The sequence below is a fragment of the Haliotis asinina genome, chromosome 1, assembly GCF_037392515.1.
Source record: "Haliotis asinina isolate JCU_RB_2024 chromosome 1, JCU_Hal_asi_v2, whole genome shotgun sequence".
NCBI classification, from domain to species: Eukaryota; Metazoa; Mollusca; class Gastropoda; order Lepetellida; family Haliotidae; genus Haliotis; species Haliotis asinina.
This window is the reverse complement of record NC_090280.1, coordinates 84,539,421-84,560,837: the sequence shown is the minus strand read 5'-3', so window position 1 is coordinate 84,560,837 and position 21,417 is coordinate 84,539,421. Positions and strand designations below refer to the sequence as shown.

General features: G+C 40.4%; 1 protein-coding gene across 1 annotated transcript; it reads left to right on the top strand.

Annotated features, from left to right (window-relative positions):
- Positions 1-744: 744 nt before the first annotated feature.
- LOC137298494 (large ribosomal subunit protein eL6-like) lies at positions 745-9,644 on the top strand. The gene is made up of 5 exons (XM_067830786.1): positions 745-889; positions 1,129-1,269; positions 2,535-2,583; positions 8,352-8,536; positions 9,444-9,644. Exons 1-5 carry the CDS (start codon positions 764-766, stop codon positions 9,603-9,605), a joined length of 663 nt encoding a protein of 220 aa, XP_067686887.1. The 5' UTR covers positions 745-763; the 3' UTR covers positions 9,606-9,644.
- Positions 9,645-21,417: the final 11,773 nt, after the last annotated feature.

Genomic DNA, 21,417 nt, shown 5'->3' with positions numbered 1-21,417 from the left:
ACAAACAAATAATTCTGTCATTTGCATATTTATCTTTAGATAAGTACATGTTCATGTTCAAGATAATACAGTCAGTGATACGTAAGCAGTAGCAAACTCGGATGTATCGCAGTGCGTCGGTGCATTTTAAATACTTCCTCCAAAAATATTGGTAACTAGGTACTTGATCACACATTTCCTCAGCATAAGGTTTGTGTTCGAATTGATTATGTTTTTCAGGTAATTCTGACAAAATTCCTGAAACGGATTCAGAGTTAGAATAGGTAGTCTGGTTAGAAGAGACAAACCCATAGGCCATCTTACCATTCTTCATGAGTTGATTGACAGTGTGGTTGTTGCTGGCACTGAGGGTCACTAGATTGTCTTGTCCAGATTTAAATATTTTCCCCATTGAATCCTAATTGCAGATAACTATAGCTGTATTGTTTAGGATGGCATTAAGCAATGATCAGTCACACTGATGGTTGATAACATACCAACAAGTCTTTTTGCACTTTTTGTATACCTGGAAAGTGATGCTTTTTTTTCTAAGTTGTAGAGCACAGATCAATGCTCATGCTGTTATGTCTGGATTGTCTGATCCAGACTCAGTTATTTACAGACTGCCACCTTAAAGCTGGAATATTGCTGAGTATGGCATAATGATAAGCTCATTCATAGTCTTAGCTTACGTGATCAATGAATTATGCATTGATTAGAATGATCAGTTTTAACTCTGTCAGGACTGGTTAGTCTTCAAATGTTTATTTCTAACATGTTTTAGATGGGTCCCAAACCAGCGCCAGGAGCCCTAGCGGCTAAGAAAAAGGTCAAGAAACCAACATACGTTGAAAAAAAGATTGGTGGAGACAAAAATGGAGGAACTAGACGTGTGGCCATCACCAGATATGTGAGTTTGCTAGACATGAGTTAGAGAAATGCAGTCCTGAAAAAAACACTTTTAACGTATTGATGCTTGTGACATCAGTGACATGACCTCAAAGTTGATATCCTAAGAAATCAGTCTGTGGACAATGTTCATTCTTTGAAAGTGTGTGGCAGAAATATAAACTTATTCTATTGTTGTGGGAATATGAGTATGGCATATACCTTGCTGTTCCCTGCTAACTGAGTTTGTTTTTTTCACAGCCCCGTTACTACCCAACAGAAGACCAGCCTCGTGACCTGAAACACAAACAGAAGGCATTCAAAAACCATACACACAAGCTGAGGTCCTCCATCAGCCCCGGCACTATCCTCATCATTGTCGCTGGCAGACATAAGGGAAAGGTAAGAGCGCTTATTATGATACTGACTCATTATCTTGCTTGTGTTGAGGTGGAGACCTAACTATTTTCGAGCAGTGAAGATTCAGGTTAGAATTGTTCTGATGACTCATTTTTGTAAAAGGTGACTAGCGGTATTGAGTGGTCAAGATTGCTGACTTGATTGACACATGTCATCATATCCTAATTGTGTTGATTGATGCCATGTTGTTGGTCACTGGATTATTTGGTCCAGACTCGATCGTTATCCCCCTGCTATAAAGTAATAGGGTATATACCGTTCATTCCTTCCGTGCCAAAACTTGGTCCGGAGCATATCTTGTAAAGTTTACATGCTTGGTTCACCAAACTTATGTCATGTTCATCATTACCCATAGATGTGCTTTTTGCTATTATTAAGTTTACAGAATTTTGTATTTTGCTGTTTCCATGAAAACACAACTTGATGCCAAATGTGTTTGATGGTTACCTTGCCACAACATATCACCAAAATTATACATGCTACTCTCACCAAACTTAATACACATGTTATTCATGACTCATGGGTATGCCTTGGGCTATTTATTTGCAAAATGTGGTTATTCAAAGTGTGATGTTAACTTTCGTTTTGTTCATGTCATAAGTACAATTTTAGTTCTGATTGATTCTAAATAGTTTGTTTCTTCAATTCATAGATGCAAATAAAGGTGCATGTGGCAAACTGTTATCTAGCATGTATTTAAAGTGTAGTAGAATCAAGGAGAAAGTTTTGTGAGCTGCAGATCCTTGTCATATTATATATCAATATCGGTCATTTCTATGCCCCAAAGTGGAAAGCATGGGTATGTGACCTGATCTCACTTCTACACTTGTTTACAAACTGCTCTAATATGGCTGGAATATTGTCAGTTTTTGAGTAAAACTGAACCCGCTTACTTCTTGTTAAATAGTTCTGGTTAGTGTATTGCACTCAAAATATGCAGATAGATAATTGGAGGTCAAATCATCAATTGTAATCGTAAACCCCACCACAAAACTAGTGGGCAAAACCGGGCCACAATGACAACATTGTGCAAAACAAAACATGCACCGATAAGTACTGCAATCAAGACAATTCGGGCTCCTTCCAATTATATGGATCACAAATCAGTTTTACTAGTCTTAAGACTGCATCAGTTACTTGTCTTGATTTAACAAGCATAAAAGAAAGAGCCATACATATTACAGTTTATAATGATTTTCCAGTTGTCAATGTTGATTCAAGTGATTGTCAGTGTTCATTTGTTTCAGCGTGTTGTTTTCCTGAAGCAGTTGAATTCCGGATTGCTCCTCGTTACTGGTGAGTGGCTGCACTGGTCATTCTCTCCTCTCCCACTCATAGATTCAAATTCAAAGATTGTACTTTTTATCCTTTAACTTGTGTAAAAATACCACATCAACAATTTACAGCTGTATAACAGCAGGCTGTACATAGTAATGTTTCAGACCATTCAATCCAGTAATTGCCATCATGATCATAGTTCTGTGCCCTAATCCTCTCATTTGACTGTAAAGGTTTCTCAGTCAAGCTGTACCTGTCATAAGAGGTGTGTTTTCAGGGCTCACTGCCTTGGATCGTATGCCAATTGTGTTGATAGATGTTCTTGCTGTTAATTACTGGTTTGTGTGGTCCAGACTTGATAATTTATAGACCAGCACCGTCATATAGCTGTGATATTGCTAAGGGCTGTGTTAAAAAACAAACTAAACAAAAACAACAAAATACTGACTACCAGTGTTTACTGTAGGTTTTGAAAGGGTGCATTCAGAAATGAAATTATAAATATGTAGTCAAAATCATATGCATATGGAATATACTTTACAATCCAGAATCATTTCAAAATGTCTGTTTTTTTATATATGTTGCTGTTTTAAGGTACTTTTGAAATTAAGCACATTGGAATCTAAGCATCCAAAATGCACACAAAATACTTTTTGCATTTGTTTCTTCATTATATGAAAAACATGGGTTTCTGCGTTTACACGATAATAACTTTTGCACTCATCATGATTTATGATGTGAAAAGAGCCCGTCAGTAGTCCAAGTGTTTGTCATTTTCACATTAAGCTGAGGCTCTGAGGTTCATGACCTGTGAAGATCGGTAGTACAGGCCTTCAGCAACTCATGCTTGCCACTGAAGGTGTCTATGCTTGTCGTATGAGGTGACTAACAGGATCAGGCTGTTCCCAGTTGTGCAGATTGATGCTCATGCTGTTGATCAGTGGATGGTTTGGTTCAGTCTCAGATATTTATGAACTGCAACCATGTGGTTGGAATATTGTTGAGTGTGGCTTGAAACTAAAGTCATTCACCATGGGATCAGAGTGTTAATGTTTTGTGGTCCCTTCTGTTAACGTGATGGGAAGGTACTGTTGTGAAAGTAAAAGGGCATAACTCATGTATTGCCTAGTTTTATGTGTTTTTGATGCAAACATTGGTATAGGCCATCATGTAACTTAACACATGTCTCCAAAGGGTATACACATGTTTATAATGTGTGATTCCTATTTCTGGTGTCTTTTGTAGTGTTATTTTGAATATAGTCCAAAGTGGCATATAAATACACTCACTCTAATAACTGTAGTGGGTGATCTCATGTCCTGTTTCCCATTTTACATTAACCCTTATCAGGCCAAGTGGGTATTTTTGGACCCGAAGGGGCATAAATCATGTAATAACTGCAAAACCGTTGGATGATGAAATGTCATATTCCAGGTATTCCTCAAGTTTCTTGACGCTTACATGCCAATGAAATCTAAATAAGGTTATTCTTTCCCAAAAAAGAAAATATTTTGAAAATTAAATCTTTAACCCACTAAGTGCCAAGCCGGGCCTATTAGGCCCGGTCACCCCCCTCTTTCTCATGGTGCCTATGGCAAAAATCCCTAAGTGAGCTCTTGAACACAGGAGTTAGCAGTCAGTGAGACGTCGATCACGAAATAGTACCTCTGGTATTTCTTTGGTGTCAAGTTTACCAGTCAATGATGAATTGGACAGGACTTACGTCAGATAGTGTATCTGACAGTGAATTTGTTCCTCATTATGACGACAGTGACAGTAGTAGTTCCAGTGACAGCTCTGAAGAGGAAGCCGACTTGTCTGGTGTTGCAGAAGGGTTTTACAGTGGAAAAGATGGCACACAATGGGCATTTCAGCCACCCCAAATCTCACGTGTTCCCCAGCGCAACATTCTTCGTGGCCCTCTCAAAAAAGTAGTAAATGCCGATCATGTCACCAAAGAGGTCCATGCTTTCAATCTTTTGATTGCGGAAACTCTCATAAAAGATATTGTTCAATGCACAAATCTTGAGGGGAAGAGAATGTATGATGAGAAGGGCAAAAAATGAAATAATACTGATGTTGTTGAAATCAGTGCTCTGGTTGGAATGTTGATAACCCTTGGGCACCAGAAACAGAATATGGTCAATAGAGAAGTACTGTGGACCAAATCATATGGCATTCCTTTGATCAGAGCTGCAATGTCCCGAGGCAGATTTAAAGAACTTTTAATATTTCTTCGGTTTGACGATAAATCCACCAGGTCAGCCAGGAAAGAAAAAGACAAGTTTGCCCCATTTCGTGATGTTTGGGAGAAATTCCACTCCTGTCTTAGCCGCCACTATATTCCAGGCACAAATCTGACCGTTGATGAGCAGCTGGTTCCCTTCAGAGGGAGGTGTTCTTTCATCCAGTATATGCCTATGAAACCAGACAAATATGGCATAAAGCTCTTTTGGATTGTGGATTCTGACAGTTTCTACCCTCTGAAATGCATCCCATATGTCGGAAAAGGTCATAACAGACAAGTTGGTCTAGGCAGACAAATCACTTTGGACTTGTGTCATCCATTCTTCCAGTCAAATAGGAACATCACTGCAGACAACCTTTTTGTTGATCTTCATCTTGCAAAGGAGTTGCTCTCCAATGGACTGACACTTGTTGGAACTGTTCGACAAAACAAGCGCTTCCTTCCAACGGATTTTACTGCAAAGACTGGCAGGCAGCTCCATGACTCTACTTTTGGGTTCAATGACAAGACAACAATTGTCTCGTATCAGTGTAAGAAGAGGAAGTGTGTGACAGTGCTCAGTACCATGCACAATGACAAAGAGGTGGACCAGTCCGCCAAGAAGAAGCCAGAAATAATTCTCTTCTATAATGCCACAAAAGGGGGAGTTGACACTATGGATCATATGGCCCACAAGTATACTACCAAACGCAAGACAAAGCGTTGGCCACTTGTCATGTTCTTCAACATGCTTGACATTGCAGGACTAGCAGCATATGTCATCTGGAAGACGTCAAACAATGATCGAAGACATGCATATCTACAGGCTGTTGCTGAAGACCTGATACGTCCACAGATTGAAAGACGAAGGGCAAACCCAGTTGGTCTATCAAGAGATATACAACAGGACATTCGATGTGTCCTCCCTGATGGAGCACCTCAAGATACTGAAGAGGACCCCGTGAAGCGTGGACGATGTTGCATCTGTGACAGCAAGAAGGATAGGAAGACCAAGTTGGTGTGCAGCAAATGTTACCGCAATGTGTGCAAGGAGCACAGTTCTTCCACAATTGTGTGTGATGACTGTAAAGAGTGAGCGACGTTGTGGACTGATGACATGAGTGCGATTACTATTGCTCACTGCACTCTGTAACACTGCATTAGTTTAAATTTCCATAAGTCTTTGTACGGTGTTTGAGACAAATGTTTCCATGTAAAACCACTGTTCAGTTACATGCTATACATAAACAAATAAATCATTTCAAGTTCTTTTATTTCTTCCGTTGATACATGATCTACCTTAGTAGGGTTTAGAGGCAGGTTTTCTGCACAGTGCACATGATGCTGGAGGAGAACGCCACTGATGTGCCACCATCTGCGTCGAGGTCAGGTGTCGAGAGCTCTGGAATAGAGAAAAGTACAAAATTCAAAGACAATAAAGTAAAAACTTAGTACTGACCGAAATGTTGCTTGAAAAACGGATACAAAATGTCACATGTATCAAATGGCCATACCTTGTCATCACTATACTGTGCATCATATGTACCAGCAGACGGATCTGGGAAACGCTCTCGAACAACAGATCTGATCTCCTCAGGGTACACAAGAGTAGTGCCTGGTTCCGCTATCTTTCCCCCATACTGAAACATATAACATCATCTTGAATAAGTCATTTACCAATTATGAACCAATGGGTGGTTTTCAAAAAATTAAATAATTAATACGTACGATCAGCTGTCCATACATAGCTCTGTACACAGCTTTGCGACTGTCACCATGGTGCAGCAAAACATGTATGAATCCCTGGGAAGCAGTAAGACTGAAAAAGCAATTGAGAATGAACAACAGACATGACAACAATGTTGAGACACAGTTATTAGTAGCTGATACTATTTATTCATAATGTCATTTTCCAATTTAATCAGCATTGTATTTGTTAATATTCATGGTTTAACCTTGAAAATTACCCCAAGATCGGGAAAATACACAAGCATTTATGTCTTGTACATGAAGACAGAAAAAATCAAGATTTGAAATCTGAAAGTTCAGTTTTTAATAAAATCCACCTTTAAAATACAACTAAACGTATTTTCAAAAATCATTTCATCACAAAAGATAATAGCTATTCTCACCCATTTGCCCTCAGATGCCTCTTCAGGGCCCCATGATGTCTACAGTGAATGGCACATTAGTAGATTCAAATGAAGTCCTTTCATTTTTCTGTTGGTATCACAACAAAGGAAGGGGGATGGCCGGGCCTCTAAGGCCCGGCTTGGCACTTTGTGGGGTATAAAAAGCTTGGCCTGATAAGGGTTAAGTGAGGACCCGTGAAGGTCCCGGGGTAGAATAGGCCTTCAGCAACCCATGCTTGCCATAAAAGGCGACTCAGCTTGTCGTAAGAGGCGACTAACGGGATCGGGTGGTCAGGCTCGCTGACTTGGTTGACGCATGTCATCGGTTCCCAATTGCGCAGATCGATGCTGATGTTGTTGATCACTGGATTGTCTGGTCCAGACTTGATTATTTACAGACCGCCGCCATATAGCTGTAATATTGCTGAGTGCGGCGTAAAACTAAACTCACTCACTCACATTAAGTGAGACTTTAACACACTGTGGATCAATGTAGCTATGATTACTCTGTAACAAGGTGGGGGTGATGGTCATGACAAAAAAGACATAGGTGTTAGAGAGTGCCATTGGCCAATTACAGTGAAAGTTGTCTAAAACGGCACGCACCCGGACTGAAGAAATAATCCATTATAGATAATGTGCCAGATTGTTGATAAATGTAAAAGCCACACATGCCTCTGAGATTTTATGCCAGTATTGACAGCTTGCCAGAATGGCCAGAGGCTGGTTTGGACATCTTCCATTGTATACACTATCCATCTCTTAAAGCACTCATATGTTACGCACATTTATATGGTTACTTTGAAGATGAATTTCTCCAATAACTTTAGGGAACCAACTGCAGACTTCATGCATGTGAATTGCACGGGGATCATACATAAAATTGCTGGAAAGTATATGCAAACATCATGCATGGAAATAGCTGCATTTTCACAGAGATTCATAATCTATGGAACTCAAGACAAAAATCTTTTCAACAATATGAATTTGTTTTACAATACATCAGTTCATATGTAAACAGTACCTTTGAACAGTTTGGAACAGTTGACTGAAGTAAGTGGCTGCAGTGAGTTTAAACTTTTGATTGGTAGTATAGATAGACTATAAACTGTAGTGGCCATGTGCGACCCATTATATGCAGCTATTCGTCAGCCTCTCATGATTGTGATTCTCACCCAGATTTTGATTCTTGGAATGTTGCAAACATGCCTGCATTCATGGCTGCCAGTTAGAAATGTCTCTAACTCTCGTGATTTTGGTTTTTCGTTTCATGATATAATTGGAATATTGCACTGTTCAAAGTGATGTTATTCATGATATAATTGGAATATTGTACTGTTCAAAGTGATGTTATTCCACCCTTTCTTTCTGATCATCTGTAAACCTCTTGATGGGTGTCATGTCTCCTACTGTGATCTCTTCCACAGGACCCTACCAGCTGAACAACTGCCCCCTTCGTCGCATCAACCAGATCTATGTGATCGCCACCAAGACCAGGTTGGACATTAAGGGAGTGAAACTGCCCGACAGGCTTAATGATGATTATTTCCGCAGATCCAAGCAGCGAAAGGCCAAGCAAACTGAGGGAGAGATTTTTGACACAAAAAAAGAGGTGAGCATGTGTTTTGAAGTCTAAAATCTAAAATAGTCAAACGTAAGTCTGTTTCTGTAAAACATCTGCTTGTATAACAAATGTCGTATTGAAGGAAGTTTTGCAATTATGTAGTTCCTCTAATAGTGCATTATGTTAAAGTGTAAGTTTTGAGTATGAATTCTCTGTCAACAAACCATAATACAATATGATCTATCATCAGGGTTTGCTTTAAAAAGTCTGAAATTTAGATATATTATCCTAAAAAGCCCTTAATTTGTTTTAGCCTTGAAAATACCCTAATTGCCAGTGATTTGCCTTGAAAGGCCAAGTATTCGGCAAAACTTCCTGGGTTAAAACTTCAGCCAACTGGTTTGTCTGCTTGTCACTCTTTCTTGAATTCCTTGGTTCCATTCTCCACCTACTGACCCATGAAGGTCTGGGTAGAATAGGCCTTCAGCAACCCATGCTTGCCATAAAAGGCGACTATGCTTGTTGTAAGAGGCGACTAACCGGATCGGGTGGTCAGGCTCGCTGACTTGGTCGACACATGTCATCAGTTCATGTTATTGGTCACTGGATTGTCTGGTCCAGACTTGAGTATTTACAGACTGCTGCCATATAGCTGCAATATTGCTGAGTGTGGTGTAAAACTAAACTCACTCACTCTCCACCTACTTTTGTGTGAAGAACAATTTTGGTTTCCCCCACTGTGATATTGCTGTAATATTTGCTGCAATATTGCTAATGGTCTTATGGTCATTTGACCGACCTTGTTGATTGGCCCATGAATAGCCCTTCAAATTGATTGCTGATAATCTGTGTGAACACTGTTACCCATTCATCTACAAGGCAAGGGGAAAAAGACTTAAATTCAGAAACTTGATGTTTGACCTGTTGGTTAATGGTCCCTCCTGTGATGTTTCAGAGGTACCAAGTGTCTGAGCAGCGCAAGGCTGACCAGAAGGAGGTTGACAAGCAGCTGCTAGATGTCCTCAGGAAGAATCCAGAGAAGAAGCTCCTGTTCGGATATCTTGGCTCCATGTTCTCACTCCGCACCAAGGAGTTCCCACACAAGATGGTCTTCTAACTGTACAGACTTATTGGACACATTAAACTTGGGAACCCTTTTCATTTTCTGTTGTTGTGTCCAGGTGTGTGGGATTTCTGTTGTGTACAAGTCTCCTAGATCTCTGCTAGCTTGACAAAATATACTAGGGACTCACAGCACCCCACAATTTCAAGGGTCTTCATTGGATTGATTGTTGCTACTTGGTGGCGGTCTGTAGATAATCAAGTCTTTTTTTCAGGGCTGTACGCCTCAAGAAACCCTCTGAATCCACTGCAAGGATACCATTGATACTGAATGCTTTTATACATAACCTACTGTAGCTCATGTTCATTGTAGCAGACTTGGAGATTTGGTTGATAGCTTCTTATCATGAAATCACAGACAGATAGTTACACTGTCTGTTAAATTTCATGGCTAACATAGGGTTCTTATACTTCGATACACTTTGACTGGAAATACCTCACCACCAATTGCTGAGTATGCACTGTTGAGAGAGTTCAGTCTGCTGTCAGGATCTGTGGAAGGGGGGAGAACTCCTTCAGTCCTTTTTCACCTGAAAGGAGCACTTTAACACTGGCAACATGTATTTCCAGTTGATTCCTACATTGTGACAGTTGATTGCCAATTATGATTGCATGGTATTGGTGACAGGATTTTCTGGTCCGCGCTAGGGGCATTGGGGTAGCCTAATGGTTAAAGTATCCACTTGTCATGCGGAATGAGTCTGGTTCAATTTCCCCATATGGGTACAATGCATGAAGCCCGGCTGAGGTGTTCCCCTACCCTGATATTGATGGAATATTGCTTAAAACAGCGTAAACCTAAACTCGCTCACTATTTCTGACTACTTCAGGAGAAGGCTCATCTTGCTTGAGCATTGCACAATCAACATATGAAACATTTTTATCGGCTGGGGGAAATCGTCGACGCCTCGTCTGTCTGTCCGTAATCATTTTGTTTCCGGAGCATAACTCAAAAGCCGTTCAATATTTTTAGACCAAAATTGACAGATATAATAATCTCAATCTACGGTTGTGCATTTTGCTATTTACAGTTTTTTGGCAGTTTTATTTGATTTTTTTTCCATGGAACACTTCTTTGGTGGGGTGGTCTAATGGTGGGGTGGGCTTCGTTTACGGAGCAGAACTCAAAAACCATTTAGTATTTTTCGGCAAATCCTGGTAGATATAACGGTCACAACCTGAAGTGCCTTTTGCTATTTACAGTTTTTTTTATTTACTGTTTTCTTGGTTTCCATGAAAACGTTTCGAACTTAGTCCCAAAAGTGAGAAGTGTGTTTCGTTTCCGGAGCAGAACTCAAATACCTTTTATATCTGTCAGTGTAACTTGGTAGATGTGTGTGGCAGACCCCAAAGTGGTGCCTTTTGGTATTTGCAGGTTTTTGTGATTTATTATTTTCTCTGTTTCCATGGACACTCTTTGGACTTCGTTTCTGGAGCACAACTCAAACCATTTCATATCTTTCAACAGATCTTGACAGATCATGAAATGGTGACCTTTTTCCGATTGCTGATATATGGCATTTATATTTTGCATGAATTCCATGGAAACAATTCAAACTTAGTCTCAAAAACACATTAAGTAACTGTCAGATGATTTGTCCTTTTAAACATGTGGGGGCCGGGGGGATATGTCGTCTCCTGATGACTCTTGTTTTGAACGTGCTTAACTCCTCAGAATTGGGCCGTATGTTATACAAATAGGTTTGGGCAATCTTTGTGGATTGTTAGGTTAAACATGGTGATCGTATTGTTAAAATGGCTGACGGACAGCTTTCTGGATAAACTGATGCAGTTGTGGAGTTGTTGGAAGGAGAACAGTTACTACATTACGTAGCCTACGACAATGGTCCTGATAAAGGAGCGAGCAAAAAATTGAGGACATTGGTTGCAATGTTGTATGGAATATTGCGTTAACACAAGTTCGAAAAGTGGACAAAGTATTGTGGTCATATTTTGTTTGCACAATCCCCAAATGTAGACTCTCCAAATGCAGGCCGTCACCAAATTTGAAGACATCAAATAAAATAATTCTTGAGATATCACATTAACAAGAATCTGAAAAGTGGCCATAGTGTTGTGGTGACCGTGAAAATAAGTTCAAGGTCACCGAAACAGGCTGGTGTCTTTGTAATCCCCCAATGTAGGCTGTCACCAAATTTGAAGATATTGGGTGTAATAGTTCATGAAATAGCGCGTTAACAAGAATCGGGACGTACGTACGTTGCGTTGCGGCCGGGGACAATAATAAGGCAGGTACTAAACACTAGCTGGACAGTTTTGATCAAGCTGTCCTGAAGTTGTATGAAAGGAAAATACCACCAACCTGTGCCAAAATACAAGAGGAAATAAAAGACACCATAATCGTGTCACGTCAACGCTGGGATGGTAGACATGTCTTCAGGGAAAAATATTCAACTGTGTCCATGTAATCGTAATCTAAAGTCCATCGAGCAATATCGAAACCAAGGTTTTCAGTGCGTTTATCTTGACGAAACGTTGGTAAACAAAAACAGCTCAGCTGATCATGTGTGGCTACTGTCACACAAACAAGCAAAAAAAAGAATAAATAAATAAAATAAAATATATATATATATATAAAAAAAACAAAAACAAAAAACAAACAAACCAAAAACCAGTCCAGTACCTCACCGGTGACCTGCCTTTTCGACATGGTCACTTTGTCCTCCTTTCACCAGTCAGGCACTGTGAGCTGAACCCCATTGAGCTCATCTGGGCTAATTGCAAAGGGCCTATATCCAGAAACAACAACACGGTCAAACCATCTGATGTCAAGGTCCTGGTCCATGCCTCCTTTGCTAGAATTACCCCGGACGTGTGGCAAAAAGGCTGAAGGTCATGTGCTGAAAATCGAAGGGGACTATCGCAGATCAGACGGTGTTAATTACAATACAATTGCCCCGTCATCATCCATCTGGATGATTCAAGTACCGATGATGACACCTAGCATTCCAAGTCAACCCTGCATCTGAAGTGGTCACCGTAATGTTGTTTGACCAGCACACTATGATACGTGAACATATCGGTTCTTTTCCTGTCATTAAGTATACGGAAATTTAACATATACCAGCACAACACAAAACAATGGAAATACATGTAATTCAAAACTAAACAAGGCATTACATTTCGACACTGCTACAGTTATCTATGACACATTGTCAGCAGCATAACGCTCTTTTACAGTTCACACTTTCCTATATATAATATTATAACATGAGCGCCCAAAACCATTTTCTTAGCATTTTTTAAATTACTGCTGCATTCTAAAATTAACTAAGTTATTACTAAAACAATACAGAGGTATCACTGCTGTGTACATCCTGTGCTATAATACACAGGCAGCGAAAGTAGCAGTAAGAGCAAAGATGGTAATACTCACTGCTCAGTAATAATAGTCCATCTCTTATTTAGGCGTGTGAGTGAATGTAGTTTTACGCCGCACTAAGCAATATTCCAGCTATATGGCGGCGGTCTGTAAATAACCCGAGTCTGTACCAGACATTCCAGTGATCAACAACACGAGCATCGGTCTGCGCAGTTGGGAAGCGATTTCAACCAAGTCCGCCTCTTAGTCGCCTCTTACGACAAGCATTGTCACCTTTTATGACAAGCATGTTTAGCCTATGCAGGTTAGGATCATCACGCACAATGCTGGTCTCCTGGTGACTTGAGATGTAATGTAAGATACGAGGCAAGAATACATATGCACCTGTCTAGGGCGGATGGTTTTGGAATAGATTCTTTGTAGCACTTTCCAGATTAACCCTTCTAAATCTAGTATAAATATAAATAAGGCTCACCTAGCTTTACAACATGTGCAAAGTACAGCATTTGAAACAATGTTGCACAATATAAAAAAGTTATACCACAATATGTACCACTTCGTTATAGGTCTATAGTCTTTAACTAAATATCGATAAATAATCGATAGGAAATACAGACACCTTCATATCAACTTTTAAACAACGACTAAACGATACTTTTACTCAAGACTAGCATGCTTATCTATATTTATGCAATAAGTGTTCAACCTACAGACATTTCAAATCTATGCTCAACGTTGACACTTGACCTCCCTTTTCAACCACCCAGAATATCAGCTAAATTCCGGTGTTCCAACTTTAAAACAGAAATCGAACTAGGCCGCCATAACAATATTCCGAGTGAAGAAAGGTTATGCAAGACATGCAGGAAAAATACCATTTATATCATCGAGGATGAGTTCCATGTGCTATTAAAGTGCCCATCATATAGTGAACTGACGAAAGCACGTTTAAAACCATTCAAAATCCAACGATGAGCACACTATAAGGTTTGCTACAATTAACTTGAAAAACTACATTGCAGAATTTGTGCTATTACCTTTAAAGTTACACGGCTTATTAAAGCAAAATCAGAATTAAAGCATGCTGTGTATCTGGTTCATGTTATAAATGTATTTTGGCCAGTGGCCTTATAATGAAATGAAATCTGTCTGTACAAAATGGATAAATATCGATGAGTCACTTTCAGCAAAAATACCAAATAAAAGTCTGAAAGAAATGAATATAAACTGACGAGCAAAAGAAAGTACACGTGTAATTGTTGCTGCAATCCCAAACTTACGTTTAAAAAATATTGAAGAACACTGACTGCATAGAACGCAACTATCATGTTTCATTTGCCAAAATGCAACCAAAATCATTTGTACGTGTTTTTGTACGAATTTTTGAAATGTTGTGATTGTTGTCCCAAGTACGGAAGATATGAAAAACCTGTTTGCCGTGGAGACTGAACAATCATTTCACAAAAAAATCACAAGAAAGTGCCAAGACTGAATTCGGCGCAACAAGAACGGGCTACGGGAATGTCACTGCTGTGTGGAAGGCCTTGACCTTCCAGCACCGTGGAAACCATCTGCAGTGGTCATCACTACTCGCTGTAGTGTTGGTACAATATCATTTTGCTGATAAAGCACGTGGATTTCAGTGTGCTTCAACATACATGTTCCATTTCATCGAAAGGTTTCGTTATTTTCATATTACCGTAAGAAACACAACCTGTGTAGTTTCTTTTGCTCGTCAGTTTATTTCACATCACTAGTGAGTGGTGACATGTTCTTGTATGGATTATTAAAGCGTCCTGAACATTGTTTATCACAAAGTCCTCAAATTACGTATTGTGTGAGAAAAAAGAATTTTTTTCTGTCAAAAATGTTTAAAACGATAGTTATTATTGCTTTTTCCGATCGATAATTATCGATTATGGTTTATTTCTGCCAACCCTAACCCTTTTCAACATAAAAACGCCTCTGATAGATGCACGTAGCTTAGAAAGGTGGAGTTACGTGTTTCAAATACAACTAACTTGAAACCTATACGGAAACGGAGTAAGGCCACCTGTGAGATTCACGTGGCCTTAGAGCGTAATTATTAAAACATGCCATAGGAAATTTGGAGTAGGCAGTTTGATGTTTGACATGTAACCCACAACTGACGTGTTTGCCATGATGATGTATGTTGGAGGAAGAAAGAGCCGACATGTTTCTCCGGGATAGAGATGTACACGTGGTTGAGGTGAGTGCAAGAGGTTGAGTACAAGGATGGGGAACTGACTCATAGTGTTGGCTTGGTCGCTTCTTTGTCGCTTAGATGTCCGTGGGCGAGTTGAAATGGGGATTGTGTCAGGCTTAAGATAATTGCACTTGTATGAGTCTTGGTTGTTGTCTTAAGTCGGAGAGTGAGGTAGCGAGTGAGTATGCTTTTACGCCGCTTTTAGCAATATTCCAGCAATATCTCGACGGGGGACATCAGGAATGGGCTTCACACATTGTACCCATGTAGGGAATTGAAACCAGGCCCTCAGCGAAACGATCGAACGCTTTAAGATACCAAACCGACCCTTTAAGCCGCAGAATGTTCCAGCTATAATTATGGCAGGTGTTTGATATTAACCGGGTCGGAACCAGACGATCCAGTGATTGGTAGAATATTGCCTGAACATTACCCGCCGAAATTCAGGGGTAATGAGTAACATAAACCATGGGCGATAGGTTAGTCTGATGGTACAAAAAAAAACGCCCGCCCGTTACGCTGAAGACCACTGCTTGGTTTCTGGTGTCCCCCACCCTGATATTGCTGGAATATTGTAAAAGTGGCGTCGGGGTCTGGCCTTTAGTTCCAATTTGCCGCCTTTTACAAGCGTATGTGTGCGTGTTCGATGCTTGTGCGTATGTGTGCGCATGCGCGTGCGCGTGCGCGTGCGCGTGCGTGTTTGTAGTGCCATTCCACTGAGATACCAAATGTAACAGGATTACACCACTTAACCGTGGTATCGCAACTCCGAACCAACAAATCCCTCATGTGGCTGGTAAGTTAGTCTGTTGGACATTGCGTCCGCTCGTTACGCTGAAAACCCGGGTTTGATTCCCGATAAGATGACAATGTCTGAAGCCCATTTCTAGAGTCCCCAGCAGTGACATTGCTGGAATATTAGAACCCCATGAACCCCATTCCCTTTGAATCTGGCCATGCTAGTATTGATTTATAATTTGTTTGCAGTGAAAATAATTAGGTAAGTAAATTAAATAAAATGAAATTAAGATTGCGAATCCTCATAATTTTACGTTGCCAATTGAATATTTAAATTTCAGTCTTTTTTCGACTTCGGATAAACGTTGTTTAACTATGATCATAGATTCAAATCGCTATTATTGGTTTGTATTACAAGAGGGTAAGCATAGTGGTCGGCACACTGAAACATATGCACGTGCGGCACGTGATAAACACAAATTAAGGCCAACACATCTTGTTCTCGGTGTTTTCACAGCAGACTTATAAGTCTGCCTCAAAAGATTAAATGTTTCTCGAGCACACTTTTTTTCAGAATTGACGAGGGCGGTGGGAAGTTTAAAAGGTTTTTTGACAGAAATGAAAGTGACTCGGGAGGAACACATTTTTATATTTTCCTCTGTGAAATACAGCTTGGGAAGTTTAGCACATGTTATTGGGATTCAGTGACACTCGTTCTTACAGACATTCATTCTTGTAGTGTACAAATGGATGATCGGGACGCGACTAAGTCAAAATTATTTTTTTCAAAAGGCAATAAAGAATTGTCACGCGTACAAATAAAAAGTGACGCGCCGATGCCCAAGAAGCATTTCACATTATATTTAGCCTAAGTGGAATGTAACGAAAACATGTGTTAAAAAAACTGCTATACTGTATCCTCCCTGACTAACACACTGTTTCTTGATTGACTAACACATCAAACCCTCACTGACTAACACTCTATCAACATATCTTATTGTTCGCGGTAGGCTTTGTACGAGTGCATGCAAAAATAAGATTATAAATATGTAGTCCAAATCTTGCGCGCGTGAAATTTTCATTACTATCCTGAATCATTTCAAAATTTATCGTTTTTATGTACTTTTTACAATTAAATAGATCACAACCTATGCGTCCAAATCAAGCACCGAAAATATTTTTTGTCTTTTTTAATTGATATTTTTGAGTGAAAAACACAGGTTACTGCTTTAACGCGAACACTGTATCTGTAATACAAATTCTGAGAAAGTTTTGGCTGTATTTTTTGTTATGTATATTTAGTGACGAAGAGATTAAGATTGGGCAGTGGAGCACTTTCACGACTCGCCATAAATCTATTAGAACTCACTTTGTGAAACTGTCTGCCACGAGGGATTAAAGCCCGTTACAGCCCAATTGTTTTTCATCTTTTATCTGTTAAGACTACCATTGTGTTTCTGTCTGTCAAGGGTATTAAAGTCGGTCGCGGCCTTCAGTCAAGTCAGTAGGCTTTACATCATCATTGGCCGTAGGCACAAAAAATCAGGTTACCCAAAGTTGAAACTATGAAGAATCTTAGCATTTTAAGAGAGTTTAGAGCCCAAGTTTGTATTACGTATTCAAGGACATTCACAACACTAGCATGGTGTTTAGCGTATGAGTGAGTGAGTTTGACTTCGGCTGCTTGAAAGGAATAGAGCCCGCAACAGGCCCCGATCCGTTATACACTCCGGCGCATCGATGACGTAGCATAACCACTGCCACAGGCTAATTTGCTTATCAATCTTTCTCTTTTTTGTAAATCAACAAGCATATTCGTAAATAAGAAGAGACTGCCCAAAGCAAGCGATTCGGCGCGGCCTTCATAATGCTGGGCTGGAACATTCTTGCTAGCGGTACTAAATTTCAAACCAAACTACTTTGAGTTATGTCGCTTGGAAATTACAGTCTACTCACCACCAGGGAATATGTTCGTCACACCTTGAGTTAACGTGTTTTTACGACGTGTTGCAGAAGAAGAACTCGCATCAGCACAATCGTGGAGAAATGGTAAAAATATGTTTCTTGTCTAGCTCATTCCACTCTGTCATTAATGTGAAGCCATAGTCCAAAATGAAACGAGTCCAGATTTTCAAGGCTCCCTTCTAAGTGCGGCTCATTTTCAATTAACATTTCGTTGTTTGTTTCTGTCAAAACTCTACCTTTGCGGAATCTTAGCGTCAGCAGTGTGTTCAAACAGTCTCATGTAGAACAAAATTCCGGGACTGGCAGGACAAGCGTCGGCTTGACTGTAAAGTTCTAACGGGAACGGCAACTAACCTACATCAAAACAAAGTCATTGTTCAGAGCACAAATCTTTTACACGTGAGGCTTGCTCTGGTTCCTGTGGACCCGTGGAGGCCCGAGTTAGAATATTGGTCATCAGTAACACATGCTTGTCGTAAGAGGCGACTAACGGGATCGGGTGGTCATTCTGATAGTTTCCCACCGAAACAAGTCAAACCAGTCTGACCTTGATAATACCAAAATAAGAAAATTTTAATTTCCGCGAAGAAAAAGCCGATCCATAGTCAATGCCTGCAAAATGGAGTGATGTTTCCCTGTGTTTTTATTTAAAGGTAGCATTTCCTGATCTTTCATACGCTGTTTTGAGCGTTATCTGTGTTTTTCCATTACCTCAGTGTAGAAAAGGGATTTCCATTGTTAACTTTGTTGCCTTTGTTACTTTATAACTCCTTTGGGTATCGCTTCTTTAAATGAACAGCTTGACCTTTCGTAACCACTCGGGTCATACCGCGGTTACGGAAAATGACGAGTGTTGACGTCCGTGCTGTGCATGGTATTAGTTGAAAGAGGTGCGCCTATCGTAAAACTGTTAGGTACATAGACACCCTGTCCGTTTTGACAGGAAACATGATACCAGCTACAAGGCAGCGCTAACAACACTTGTAGGAAGTTGCCATTCGCTGACATAACGGGGAGGTGACTAGACATGACGGCAACGGGTGTCATGCATACGCCATGTCCCAGCATGCACCTCGGACGACCCCAAACGTCACTTTCCATGCCAAAACGTGGTCAGTGGAACTCAACGGAACAGAATGTAGGAACTGAAGAGCAAAAGTATAAAAACATAAAATAAAAGCACGAGCATCGATCTGAGCACTTGGGAACCGATGTGTCAGCCTGGTCAGCGAGCCTGACCACACGATCCCGTTAGTCGCCTCTTACAAGAAGCACGGGTTACTGAAGGCCAATATTCTAACCCGGACCTGTACGGGTCTCTTTTTACAATCTTCAATAAATAAAATAAAAAGGTAAAAGAAACACAAAGGTCCAACATGAGGACGTGTATTAAACATATTAAGTGTACATAAGTCGATTATGCTTGAGCATAGATAAAGGACATTCGACACACGATTGAACATGTGTATAGTTTTCATTGTCAGAATACGTTCAGTCCACTTAGTACAGAAGGAGGCGTTCAGGTCAATACCTGGTGACACTACCCCTTGCAGCTGTCACTGCTCGACACCGCCTTGGAAGATTTTTTCTTCGGCGAATCTTTGCCATTCTTTGTGAAACGCGTTGGGAAGTTCTAGGAGTGTTTGAGGTCGATAGTGTCTCTTACGGACGCGTCGGTCACGTTCGCTCCATGGATGCTCAACCGGGTTCAGATTAGGCGATTTGGAAGGCCAAGAGCTGTATAGGGTCGAGCGTTTGCCGATAGATGTGTTGGAGGAGGTAAGGTCGCAAGATTTGGTCGATGTAGCGCTTTGCTGTAAGATTGCCTTGAATCAGAACTACCTCTGATCTAAACGTGTAAAACATGGTCCCCCATACCATTACGCTGTCTCCCAATTCTCGGGCCGAATTGAAACGGTTGTATCGATGTCGTGGTGAGATGATGCTGTGGTGGACGATGAAATGTCTTGTGACGGCAGATTGGGAGTCCGCGGTTCCAAACATCCAATGGCGATATTTCGGTCAGTAGCTTTCAGTCTTGGCATTTGGTATCTTCGGTCACGAAGAAAATCTCCCAATGAAATGAAGACTTTGCTTTGGCTTTTCATAGTCGATGCCTCTACTCATGTGTCCGACACATTGCATGTGCTTTCTGAATGCACCTGTAATATATCTTTTTCATTTTTTATGAAAAACGTTTACAAACACATCTTCAAGGACATTCACAACACGAGCAACGTGTTTAGCGTATGAGTGAGTGAGTTTGACTTCGGCTGCTTGAAAGGAATAGAGCCCGCAAGAAGGTCACGACACTTCGCGAGACCTAGCACTTTCGGTTTTATATCTTTTCAAATGGTCTCATAGTTGTCTGTTGACAGCACGGAACCGATCATCATCGCTCAAATAACAAATTTCCTATCTAACCGTTCACAAATTAACCAACTATTCAACACCTATGACAGCTAAGCATAGTTGTACACTTGGTCCTCCCTAGTAAAGTCATATTTAGCGATAGCGCAGTTTGGAACCAGAACTGTTTTTTGAATATACGCCTGTCACCGGAAACCTGGTACCGGAAGTAAGTATAGTATATCGGAAGTTAGAGCGCTTAAAGCTAGTCTGGAATGAGATTAAAACAGGAAGTAGCACTGTTTCGATGCGTTTGCGCGCAGTACACAACCGCGACTTGATGAAAGGGATTCAAACATTGTCTTACTGACGATTGCTGTCAAAACTCATCGAAATGAACCGCTGAAAACGCCTATACGTTTCTGTTTTTTAAAGAGTGCATCATATGTCTGATTTTCAATGAAAATATACTTTTTCGGAAATATTTCTGGAAAAGGAATGATTGTACTTCCGCTTTGTTAACGTGGTTCACTGAACTGAGGACACCGGAAATGGTACCACATTGTACCCGCTATGGTGAATCGCACCCGGGTCTTCAGCTGACGTTTTAAGCTCTAAGCTATCACATCGCCCCAATGGAAATTCGAAATCTCTATTCCAAATCAAGTTTGTGGGGTACATATGTATATATACTATAGACAGTAGAGAATGCTGTAGTGAGTTATGTAGATATCTTTCGGAAAAGAATTTTATACCCGTAAGGGAGTCCTCTCTCGTGACATACAAATGCTTTGACTTTTAGACAGATGGCTTGCGGATTCTACTTCCGGAGTTGACATATTCTCAGGATTTCCATTTCACAATGTCTGGCGACATCATTAACTGTCAGCCCAGTCAACTCACGTGTTCTTTTTGTCCAAGTGAGCAAATAGTCTTCCTGGTGTATAAAATGACGTATATGTACAAGAAGACGAGAAGACATGGCGTAACACTGACATGCGCATCTGACCCACAACATGAGTCACGTGACACAGACATGAACATCACGTTACAAGTGACAAAAGCCATCTTCTGAGACTATGTCAGAAGGAACGACTCTTAATTAGATAGGAAGTTTCTATGAAGACGTTTTAGCGATTCGACAACTAGATGTTCGTATTAGAAGGAAATCGGGTTTGAGATTAA